Genomic DNA, 12,978 nt, shown 5'->3' with positions numbered 1-12,978 from the left:
ATGGCGGACCTGCTAAGCATCAATTGTGAAAGGGCACAGCCACCAGATACACGAGTGGGAGATACATCCATCAGTACTCCAACCGTACTTCCAGCAGTGGGGTCATCCAGAGATAGACCTATTCGCCACAAGGGAAAACGCAAAATGCCAAAGCTTTGCCGCCAGGTTCCCACACCCACAGTCGCAGGGAAATGCGATATGGATGAACTGGGCAGGCATATTTGCATACGCTGTTCCCCCAGCACCGCTAATACCGCTAGTGGCACGCAAGCTGAGGCAACACTCGATGACTCTCATCCTGGTTGCTCCAACGTGGGCACGCCAACCATGGTACACCACGTTTCTAGAACTCTCTGTGGTACCGCATCAAAGGCTGCATCTCACACTTAGACTCTTGATGCAGAACCATGGCGACATTCAGCATCCAGATCCGCAACAGCTCAACCTGGCGATCTGGCTCCTGAGGTCTTAGAATTTGGCTACCTCAACCTGCCTCCTGACTGTATGGATATCATAAAGGAGGCAAGGAGGCCCACAACTAGAGCATGTTAGGCGGCCAAATGGAAGCGATTCATTATTTACTGTGCCAATAATGACATTACTCCGCTAGATGCATCTACTCACAACATCATCTGTTATCTATTACATCAATACAAATGCAATCTGACCTACGCTTCCATTCGTATACATTTATCCGCAATAGCAGCTTATCTCCAAAATAGGCGGGATCTCTCACTTTTCAGAGTGCCTGCCATCAAAGCTTTTCTGGAAGGACTCAAACGAGTTATTCCTCCCAGACACCCACCAGCACCTGTATGGAACCTAAATGTGGTCCTTACCAGACTGATGGGTCCACCTTTTGAGCCTCTACACTCATGCGAGATAAAATTCTTAACGTGGAAAGTGGCTTTCCTAATAGCAATCACATCGCTACGACGAGTTAGTGAACTTCAAGCACTTACATTTCCAAGAACCATTCATACAGATTCACTCCAACAGGGTGGTACTACGCACTAACCCTAAGTTTCTGCCTAAGGTGGTTTCACAGTTCCATATGAATCAAACTATCGAACTGCCAGTATTCTACCAGAATCCAGATTCAGTGGCAGAAAGAATGCTCCACACACTAGATGTCAAAAGAGCTCTCATGTACTACATAGATAGGACAAAAGATTTCAGGAAGACAAAACAACTGTTTGTTGCCTTTTCACCACAACACAAAGGCAACCCCATTTCAAAAGCAGGTATAGCCAGATGGATCGTTAAGTGCATACAGATTTGCTATCAAAAGGCTAAGCGCACATTAACAATTCCCCCAAAAGCCCACTCAACACGAAAGTTAGGGGCATCCATGGCTTTCCTGGGAAACATTCCCTTAGAGGAAATCTATAGAGCAGCCACATGGTCTACCATACACACATTTACCAAACACTACTGCGTAGATGTGCACTCCAAACAGCAGGCAGCTGTAGGACAGGCTGCTCTAAAAACACTTTTTCAGACTGCTGCAGCTGGCACAGGCAGCCGCCGCTAATAGAGGGACTGCTATATATTCTATGCACAGATATGAATTCAGCAGCCCACATGCCTCAAACCGAATATGCTACTTACATCTTGCATCTCACAGTTCCTAACCAATAAATTCAAAATGGTGGAACGAATATGCTGCTTACCAGTATGCATCTGTTCTTGGCATGTAGGGCTGCTGACATTCATATCGCCCGCCCTCCTCCCCGGCGCCTGTAGCGGCTTCAGCACTCAGAATTACTCTTAGCATGGTCATCACTTACTGTACTACACTCCATCTCTGCCACAATGGCGAAAAACAATCTGAGGATGGAGAGGATGCCCATGCGCACTGTAGTCCAGGGGAGGAGCCACCTATCTTGTGATACTTCGAAGACTCTTCCAGGACAACAATGTGTAATCATCCGGACCCAACACTAGGCGGCGATCTATGCACAGATATGAATGTCAGCAGCCCTACATGCCAAGAACAGATGCATACTGGTAAGCAGCATATTCGTTCCACCATTTTGAATTTATTGGTTAGGAACTATGAGACAGGGTAATGGCCACTCCCCACAGGAAGTGGTAATATAGGGGTTGTTGTGACCCCAGGGTTAATTTCCCATTTGCTACTACCCTTCACTCTCCTTAATGTCCTCAAATTTAGTATTTATGTGCGCCCCCCTCGAAACCAGGAACTCTGATTCATCTGCTGAAGAAAGAAGGAGGATAAAGAAGAGCCGAAGATGTGAGATCTGTGGCCCAGAACACAGACTTGCCCAGAAGTGAACAGTCTCTCCAAACCCTTGAAGGTCTGCCCAGCACTTCATCGATCCAGCAACATCTCCCTTGAAGGGAAGGAGCCACTTCCCTGCTCCAGTAGGCACCAACTGCATCTGCCTGGTACAGCAACTTATCAACTCTGTGCTCACTGAGGGAGCAGCACTCTAAGAATAAGTCTTTGTTGCTCCAGGAGGTCAGATATGTTTCGCTGCCAAGTTTGCAGATGCTAGGAAACCCAGAAGCCAGCCAGCACCAATAACCCGAGGTACAAGAGCCAGTTGCAAGCACCAAGGCTTGTTTGTGTTCAGTAGGAACACCACCACTGGCAAAACGTACCTGCACGTCCATGGACTTCGAGAGAGACCAGCTCCACCCTGAGTGTGACCCTGCTGTGTTTCTTTTCCCTCTTCTGCGGGTACACTGAGAACTGTGAGAGCCTCTAACTCACTGGTCCTGCGGTCAAAACACTTCTGCACACAAGCTCCCTAGCCTGGGCTCACATAAACTGACTGTGTCTCTGTGGTCCTGAGACCCTCAAGAGCCAAGCACCCCCTTGGGTTCTGCCGGACTAGTCCCCCGTCCTCCCTTTCTGCCTCTTTCTTACAATTTCTTTTCTTATTGACTTTAGCGTGTAGCATTCGAATCTACCACCGCGTAAAGCACCTCTGCACCCGGACACCCCAGGGCAGATGGAATTGAACACCTAGTGCTGGCTCAGACCTTGGCCCCCACTTACGTTAAGTCTAGAGAAGAACAGTCCTGTAAGTCATCTCTAAATGTCACTATGCAGTGAAAGTTACTTCCATAGGATAACATTACCGCATTTGAGGCTCATGCCTCAAATCTGACCGCTGTCATTTTCTACTTTTTTTACTTTAAAATTTGATAACATTTAAGGTACTTACCTGATGCCGATAAATTTGGTGTAAAAAGTAAATATGAAAATCTGAGTTATTTTTCTAAATTGGTCTTGAGATTCTTCTTGAGTGTGTCTTGTTTATTGACTCTGTGTGTAGAGCAAATGCTCAACACTGGGGGGTGTGGCCGATTGCTGATGCCATAGGTCACAGGTTTTTAACCTTCTGCTAGGCAATTTCCCTATCTGACAACATCCTGCCATTATTTTGAAACTAGGGGGCCCCCTTACATGCCAGAGTTCCCTAGACACTGTTGCACACCACAACTGATTCTGGGCAGCCTCCGATGCCAGAGCGATAAACTGCCTGACCTGTTGCGGATCCAGAGTGGCGGTGCTGACAAGATGGCGTCTGCGAGTTACTGGACACCACATTAAGCTCCTGGTCCACACTACTGAATAGCCTTTGAAGGGGACTTGGAGGGGCGAGCACTGCGGAGGTGTTCCCGAGGTGCGGAGACTCTGCCACCCTACCTCCCGGGACAAGACCTGGCTCAATAGGGGCTGCGGGACCCTCGACTACCCAGGGATCTGAACGCACTAGAATACCCCGGGTGAGTGAGTGAGGAGACGCGGCCAAGGCAAGGGTGCTTTATCCCGGGCACACACAACCAAGAACTGTGGTCCAATCTTCCGGACAGTGGAGCCCTGCCGGGACCCTGATCGGGCGATTGATCTTCTGCTACCTCGCTCGGCAGGCACAGCATTGAAGGCGGGAGGGCGGCGCTGCAACATACTGCCTGCCACTGAGAACCTGCAAACAGACCAGGCTGAGGGCCCCTGACTCCCAACGAGGCGGAGAAGGACACCAGACCACAACAGGCAACAGTTCTTATTGGCCCCCAGCCCATTGGGGAGTACAGCAGCACAGGTGCATGCTGCCCTACAGTTGTACAGTTCAGAGTTGGTGCATCAGTGTTGTGGGTGGCCTGCCCCTGAACTTGCCTCCTGAAGTAAGTGCTTGCCTATATATGCAGGTGATAAAAAAGAATACATGTCACGACTGGATGAGCCTCTGTTGAATCCCGGATGGCCTGTATTATTTCACTTTGGTGGAAAGGCAAGTTATAGCTTGGGCCCCATGTGCTGCACAGCATGAAGTTTAAGATCGCCTTGGTTGCTGCTGTGTAGAAGCAGGATAGAAGGGGTTCCCTGGACTGTTAGGATCCTACAGTAATGACAATGAGAACACTGATCTGCACTGTGCCCACTGGGTGCCCTGACCACGTGCTCTAAAGTGACTGTATTGCTGGCTTCCTATCCGGCCTGCGGAAGAGGGCCCGCCGACAACTATCCCGGTGATGGATCCTGCTTATCGCCCTGAGCTGCATGGGTGTCAGCGTCTGCAGTAGTTATGCCCATCCCTTGCTCTCAGAGAAGAGGAGAGTGTCAATGAGATGTGGAAAAACTCATATGGTAGGGGGCTGTAAGTGGTGGAGATGCTGGTCATAAATGGCCATACCTGGAATATAAAGCGTGCTCAACTATAAGATGTCCGCCGTCTTTACTTGGTCATTCAATTGAATATGAGATGACGGAGACCAGCTCGCTGGTACAAAACAGTTGTAGGTATGTGGGCGAGCGTCTACTATTCCGACTATTTTCATGTTGTTCTTGTTGGAGTCTTCACTTTGCGGACGGGGGGGGGGCTCACAACTTCATACTGTACTGAGAGTTAACTGGCATAAATTTTGTTTATTCTCCACGCCAAGGGACTGTAAGCTTTGCATTGGGAACCCTGTTGCTTGCCATACCTTGGGATACAGATTTACCCTGATCCTACTGCTTTACTGGAGAGGCACGTGGGGAAGGACCGTTGAGTACTCGAGTCAAGCATTGAGTTTTGGAAAACATTTCCCCTATTAGTAGTGGGCTGAGTCTCATTGCTAAAAATGATAGCCCACCCCACACACACACTGATTATATTCTTTTGTCGTTCTACCGGTTTGGATCCCACTGCCGATATTCCGAGGCATTGAAACACTTTTGTGGGTTTCATTTGGGGTTTGGGCCACAGACGAGTGGCTCTAGCTACCTTACAGAGACCAGTGGGAGAAGGTGGGTCGGCATTTCCCGACTTTGAGATCTACTGTCTGGCAGCACAGCTCCAATGCCTGACACAGTGGCTAGCGGCCAGACTCCTACCCCCTCCACCCCTCCTCCGGACCGGAAATGGGCCATTTTGTGCCTGACCTACACAGCCTGACTTGAGTTCTTCTTCGACTCCACTGCCTCAGCGCAGGCTACATCATAGAATTGCTGCGACACTGCTGGAGTAGAAGTCTACAGAAGATGCATGTGAGACTATGATATTCCCTCGATATACCGCTGGGATTGTTGGAAGCGCTACCACAAGAGGAGACTAGCGGGCATTAAAGGATTGGGTGACAGCAGGGGCGACAACCTTTGTGGACCTATTTGAAGCTATTTGAAGCTGATGTGCTCCTCTCGTTTGAAGAGTTCCACTTGAGATATGCGTAAGGGCCATTTCCTCCTTCATGGTGCGGAGGCGAGAGCAATTCACAGACATTTGGGGACGGGCATGGCAGAACCCCCTCATGCTAAAAGTTGCCAATACCTGGTCACCTCTTCAGGGACATTAGCCACATCGCTGCTTGAGAGATTCCTCTGCTGTGCTGGACAGCAATAAAAACGGGTGTAGTCATGAAGAGCTCAGATCGTCATGAGCACAGGAGCACTGTACTGCATGACGAGCTCAGCTCGTCATGAGCATGGAAATGGTTAAAAGTGTTCTTTGCTTTTACAAAACGTTTAGGGTGGGAACGCTACTACTCCTGGGCACCTTTGGATTCCACTGGGAGGAAGCCTTGAGATCCCCATCCCAGAGGGGTACTAGTGGAACATTTTGGAACGAATACCCAAGGTGTCTAGGAACGCCTGATTTAAACATATCAATCTTTATGTTTTACATAGAGCATACCTCACACCCGATAGGATGAATAGATACTTTGCAGTGGAGGGGCCGATGTGCCAGAGATGTGGGGAAGTGGGAGCTGAAACCCTACATATGTTTTGGGAATGTCCGGGGCTAGCGGACTACTAGGAAGAAATTACTGGAGTACTGGCTGAGGTCCCTTAGAGGGAGGTCCCATGCACCAATACACTGTCTTCTGGGGCGGCCTTAGGCATGTGCAAGCAGTGCACCTGCACAGGGCCACCAAACCCCAGGGGCCACAACGCCAATATATATCCTTAAAATAATAATCCTTTGAGGATGGATACATATTTGTGTGGCGGCCCCTGGCAGGGATTTGGTGGCCTCCGGCTCTGTTCCACTTCCAAACACCCTGTCCCCCCCCAATCTTCACTGGCCTCCACGCTCCGCACCACACGGACACCGTCTTCCGGGGCCCCCTACCTATGCTCCCTGCCCAGGGTCGCCATGAGCCTAGAGCCGCCCCTGCTGTCTTTTGCGCTCATGCCAAAACACTGCCAAAACTTAGGCTACAAGCAAGTTTCAGGACCTAGCCTTTATCATTGCAAAGAGGAAAATCACCATGAACTGAAAGATCCTGAGAGGACCCTGTGTGGCGATATATAAAAGGAATTTGAAAGGTGGGCAGGATACGAGAGCATAGTGCTGCTCCTGGAGGCCAGGTATGATCAAGGATCACTTGATTTGGCTAGGGCCTAGGAGACATTAGTAGATGCCCTGTAAGGAACCCTGACCCCTCCTCACCTGATGGAATGCCAGGTACCCCCTAGAACGATTTCTATTTGGAGAGAGCGTTTGGGATTATTATTAAGCCCTATAAGGAAATGAGGGTCGTCTGGACTTTCTCATAGTGTACGGTATTTTGGTGCACTATATAAAAAGACACCTTCCTACCCCCACAATATAGCAATACACTGGGGCCAATAGCGTCATTGAGGGAAATGCTTTGACCGTTGGCTGAACATACAGCATGAATAACTAGTAGCTTGTACTTTCCCAGTTTCTGCCTGTTGTATTTCACTTCCTGAAAGAATATATTTTATCTATGCAGAATCAAAGTTTAGCTAACACCGAAATTATAACTGCACAATTGTGAGACCTTAAGTGTCATTACCCTTAAAAATCTATTTCTATAGGCCGTTCATGATATAAATGGGTGCCCCGAGTCCAATTAAATAGCAGATATTATTATTATTAAATTAGTTTTGTAACACGCGCAGCTACCCAAAAAGGGTTTCCCGGCGCCTAGCACACAAATTCTAGAAAAGGTGCAGTCAAGAACCATTTGCTACTAAGAGCCAAGTTTTAAGATTTCTTCGAAAGCTGAGATAGGACGGGTCATTCTTCAAGGACACCGGAAGAGAATTCCAGATTTTGGGGCCAAGACAAAAAAAGGAACGCCCTCCCATTCTTGCAAGTTTAAATCTGGGAATCACAAAGTCTCCGTGGGCTGTAGAGCGCAGGGGACGAGAAGGAATGTAAGGATGGATGAGCTCTTGCAGATATGCTGGTGCCACATCTTGTTTGATTTTAAAGATGTAACACAGGGTTTTAAATTAAATGATTTGATCAATTCGAAGCCAGTGAAGGTCATGTAAATACGGCGAGATGGAAGCCTGTCTAGGAACTTGACAAAGAAGGCTTACTGCAGAGTTCTGAACTACCTGAAGCTTTCTCAGTACCGTTTGGCAGCTACCGAGATAGAGAACATTGCCGTAATCGAGGCGAGAGGTGATGAGTGCCTGGACTACCGTGCGTTGGGTTGAGGCAGGAAGCATCCAAATGATCTTATGAAGCCACCTCAAAATCGTAAAACATATGGCAGCAACACTCGCCACCTGTTGTCTCATAGAGAGGCTATCCTCAATAATGATGCCCAGATTATGGACATGGGTGACAGGTAGGGGAAAGTAACCCATTTCCTGAGGCCAATGGTGAGGGCCCCGTAGGTCCTTGTGCTTGCCCAGGATAAGGATCTTCGTTTTATCCCCATTTAACTTCAAAAAGTTAAGGCGCATCCACTCAGTCAATTGCCGTAGGCCGCACTGAAGGGCAGATGTCGTAGCGTGTTTAGTGGTGGAAAGCGAGAAGACAATCTGCGTATCATCCACATACTAATATAGGGAAAGACCCGCCTCTTCCACAATCTCTGCCAGAGGTCTGACATAGATGTTGAAGAGCAGGGGGCTTAAAATGGATCCCTGTGGGACTCCATGTGCTGATACACAGATCTTAGATGATGCCTTAGCAGAAAAGACTTGAAAAGTGCGACCCTCAAGGAATGAAGCAAACCAGGATAGGGTAGTGCCGTCTAGCCCAATAGTCCTAAGGGCGTTAAGCAAGATGTTATGCGACAGTGTCGAATGCGGCACTCAAATCTAATAGAATGAGTGCCGCAGTTTCCCCTTGATCTACATGCTGGCACAGTTTCTCAGTAACCCCAAGCAGAGCGGTTTCAGTTAAAAAGTTGTCTTTGAACCCGGATTGTGAATAATGAAGAAAGCAAATTTTATCTATGTGTTGTGTCAGTTGAATATTGATATGTTTCTCCAAAATTTTGGAGAAAGCCGGAAGCAGAGATATAGGTCTAAAGTTAGATAGTATAGAAGGATCTTCTCTGGCCTTTTTCAACAAAGGGATGACCATGGCTCGCTTCCAAGGCCTCCCACATAGAGGCGTTAAGAAGATCGATAAGGACGCCTTTAGATGTGGCAGATAGCTGACAAAGGATGTTCATAGGCAAAGGATCAAGAGGAGACCCAGATGTAATACTGTTTAAACAATTTTGGAAAGACGCCACTTCAAATAGGTGCCAGGAAGAAATCTTGGCTATCTGGTCACAATTACTGTGATATGTAGGGTCAAATGCAGAAGCCATACTACACAAGGAAGGGGAAGGGGAAGGAGCAGAGAGTGACTTGTAAATAAGTTCAACCTTCTGAATAAAGAAGTCAGCAATGTTGTTACATTGATTTTCATCAAGGACAGGAGGAGGAGGGATGGTATCAGAGCCAGTTAACTTCTTCAGTACCGAAAATAGAGCCCGAGGACGATTAGATTCCTTAGTTATTGTGTTAGCAACGTACAAAATGGGTGCCTCTTTACACGCTGAATATAATTTTTAAGAGCAGCTTTGTAAGCATCTTTACAAGTTAAAGAGTACGATCTCCTCCATCTTCTTTCTAGTGCTTTACATTTAGACTTAATAACTTTAAGATCATTTGTAAACCATGGGGCAGAGGGATGATGAGTAAAGCTGCGTTTGGGTACAGGGGGCAGACAGATGTCAATGTCATCGGTTAGCCAGTCCGAGACAGCAATATTTAATGAAAGAAAAGATAAAGTGAATTCAGGTATGCTAGTAGACAGAATAGTATTAAAAGACTCCATATTCAACTTGTCCCAAGATCTGAGACTACCTGAACTAGTAGGAGGGGCCACTATCCTAGATGTGTAAGACTGCAGGTTGAATGGAATAAAAAAATGGTCTGACTAGTCTAACTGAAGCGCCGGAGTACTACAGACATAGCAAAGATTGGACAAAATTGGATCCAGAAGGTGTCCCGCCTTATGAGTAGGGCCCTGATTGCATAACCGTAAGCTTAGAGCCTCCAAATCAGATTAAAAAAGTGCGGCAGATGTTATTCTGATTATCTTCTAGGTGAAGGTTCAGGTCACCTAGAATTGTAAAATTTGCCGCCTTTAAAATAAAGGGAGCGATAAGGTCAGGGAAAGTGGAGACCCAGGGGCCGGGCTTCCCCGGAGGGCGATAAATTAAAATGCCAGACAAGGTCAGCTGAGGGGATACAGACAGTTTAAAGCCGCTTCACACTCTGTGATGGAAATAGCTTCAAATTTACAGAAATAAGTAGATTTATAAATTATAGCAATCCCCCCGCCTTTGCCTGTGTCTCGATCTTTCTTGGCAATGACATATCCAGGAGGAAGAGCAGTGGCAATGTCGGGCCCGAACTGGCATGAAGCCATGTTTCGTTCAGAAAGAGTGCATCTGGATGTTCAGTACTAAGAAGGTCAAAAATATGCTGCATATTTTCGGCCAGAGAACGACAGTTAAGGCTTAAAAAGTACAAATTCTGGCGACATGCCATTTTGGCAGAGGTGGTGCTGTGACAGACCTGAAGGCCAGTTCTGGAAATGGTAAGAGAGCAAATGCCCCTTTAAAGACCATGACATCTACTTGCAAGTAAATTTTGCTTCATCTGCTGAGCGTTTTTGTCAGCCATTGCTGCTAATGATAGGGTGATGGCATGTATACAGCTTTGACATAAGAACGCAAGTCATTCTCTGCTAGGTTGACACACAATTCTTCAAGGGGTAGAAATGCGACAGCAGCATTGTTGGGAAATCTCTACATTGCAAAGACATGCAGGTTTGCTGAAAGAAATGTCATCCACATGGTTTGTAAGCTTCAGCTGCTCCCTCCGAAAAACGGCAGTACAAGCATTCCTCCAAATGCGATTCTTAATTTTTCCTATATTCCTCAAAGCTTACCTTACTATTTTGGAAGAGTGGGGTCACCATGTGATTCTCTAGCCACAAGTTGGGGAACTAAGGAACATCTAAATGTGAAGGTAAATTTGATTTGGGGTTGCATATGAGGTTTAGAAAAAGCAGTATGAATTTAAACAGAAGCTGCTGTTTGCGTGCACGGTATTATCAAATTTCTCCACACGTAGTAACTTTGTTTTGGAAGACTTCAAAATGGTTATACGAAAGTTATTTATATGAGGAAGATTCAAACGATAGTAAACTGTTGCTGCAGGTTGTTAATATTTCCATGTAAAATGGCAATTCTTCAAACTAATGATTGTTTATTGTATTTTAGCTTGCTCTTCGGAATGAAGAAGCCGATAATGAAAGCAGCAAGTTAAGACGAGAGGTTGGCAAGAAGTTATTACCTTTTAATATTATTTCTCTTCATTGTATATTAAAACAGGAGATTTTTTTCTTTATGACCACTTTTCTTTTCAGAACGTGTACTGTATGGTCCCGTAGGCATTCTATTGTTCATAGTTCTTTGCACGTATGTTGAATAATTTAGTAGGTGTTAAATGGTATGCAGTGCAAGAATCCCACATTAGTGGATAGTGGTTGTAAAGTGTAAAATGTATTAACTTGCTCTGAGCATTTCTGGAAGTAATATTGTTTGTCCAAAGAGAAAGTCAGTGAAGTAACAGGAAAGACACTTTTTCCTGTCTACGTTTGCAGTTTCACATGTTGATCTTGTATGCACGTTGCTCTTATGCCTAGTTATATACACTTGTGATACCTAATGAGATGTGTTGACCTATGATGGCAAAGCAGGAAGTATTGTGAATGACGCAGGTACCTGGCTGATGACTGTAAACTGCTTTTCATTCCCATTTATGGACAGCAGGCAGAAGAGCTCCTCAACTGAGGATTGTGTTGGCAGCCCCATAATGTTTATTGTAACCAGATTTTGCAGATACTAATTGTTCTGGCCTTTATTAATAGGATTCAGAGATCAGTGCCAGTACCAGTGTTGCTTCGTCTCAGGACCTGCCCATGTAATCCTCTTGGTAGATACATTCATAAACGTTGTGGCAGGATGTACTGTGTGCTAAATTATATTATTTATTTAGTTAACACAGATATACTTTACCAGATTTTCTAGCCTATGTTGTATGTTTTTCTCCTGGAGTATTTATTGAATCCAGTAGAGTAACTGGAAGGCAACTCTTTGTATGTGGCAGCATTGAAGCACGCATTCTGAGTGTTCCAGTAATCTTGATGAGGCAGGTAATGGAAGTTAAAGGCTCCACTTAGAGTGCAAGTTGTGGTGTTTCACTGGGAGAAATGTAAAAGACCAGTCAAAACCGAGTGTGAATTGGTGCAGAAACACTGATTTGAGCAGCTTATTCCCCAAAATCACACAATAGGAAATATTACTGCTGTTTATCCCTCTACCATCCGTTATTGGAAACTTCCGCAATGGTGGATAATAAGAATATGTGACCCAACTCCACTTTTCTGGGAATCCTGCCTTCAGTGGTATTAAGGACTGGAAGGTTGTCATAGGAAGACATCTCAGGGTGATTTTTGACTTACAATGTAGATTCACACTTGGTGGCCTATACACATCAGATATCCTGTGGATTTAGAGCACTCTTGCCCAGTTTCACCAACTCAGCCGAGAGCTCATGACCTACGTGGTAGAACGGTACAGGTACTTTTTCCTGTGATGTTCAGTAGCAAATGTTTCATGTGGAAATATTGAAAGAGCGCCATGGATTTCTTGATCTAGCCATTTTATTTGCTTGGAGTCATATTTGCTTGAGATCCTAGCCCTCTTATAGATGCATGATGACGATGGTTCTGGATAGGGCTTTCCAGGAGTAATACGCAAAAAAACGGTCATACACAATGAACATCAGCATGCCCTAGACCCTAACTTTGTGAAAAAATCTGTATCTGTAATATACTATTAAATGATTAGCTGTAGCTATAATAAATTGAGTACCATTTGCAACTTAGGGACAGAGTAAAATAGATTTATTTCCAAATTGCACAGTAGATGTAGTGTAACTGGAATGTTGCAGTTTACCTAGGGATCATCACATGTGGCTGTGATTTTGTGATTTTGTTAACCATTAATATTGAATCTTTATTAATTGTTTGCCAATTTTTCTGCCAGTTGCATAAGAAAATAATATTAATGAAGAGAGAGCTTGGCTACAGATTGGGGTAACTAACGCAGTTAAGCTCTAAACCAAATGGGTGTTTAAGCCATTGTAGGGCACTGTTCTATACTAAACCTTAAATGGTGCAACAC

General features: G+C 45.7%; 1 protein-coding gene across 1 annotated transcript in view; it reads left to right on the top strand.

The window, feature by feature from the left end:
- CEP290 (centrosomal protein 290) overlaps positions 1 to 12,978 on the top strand; it is a 1,386,965-nt gene that overhangs the window by 142,031 nt on the left and 1,231,956 nt on the right. The window contains exon 7 of the mRNA XM_086918001.1: positions 11,011 to 11,064. Coding sequence (XP_086774127.1) covers positions 11,011 to 11,064 — 54 coding nt within the window. The remainder of the gene's footprint in view (positions 1 to 11,010; positions 11,065 to 12,978) is intronic.

The sequence above is a fragment of the Lissotriton vulgaris genome, chromosome 1_1 (assembly GCF_964263255.1).
Source record: "Lissotriton vulgaris chromosome 1_1, aLisVul1.2, whole genome shotgun sequence".
Classification (NCBI taxonomy): Eukaryota; Metazoa; Chordata; class Amphibia; order Caudata; family Salamandridae; genus Lissotriton; species Lissotriton vulgaris.
This window is presented reverse-complemented; position numbering and strand designations above follow the sequence as displayed.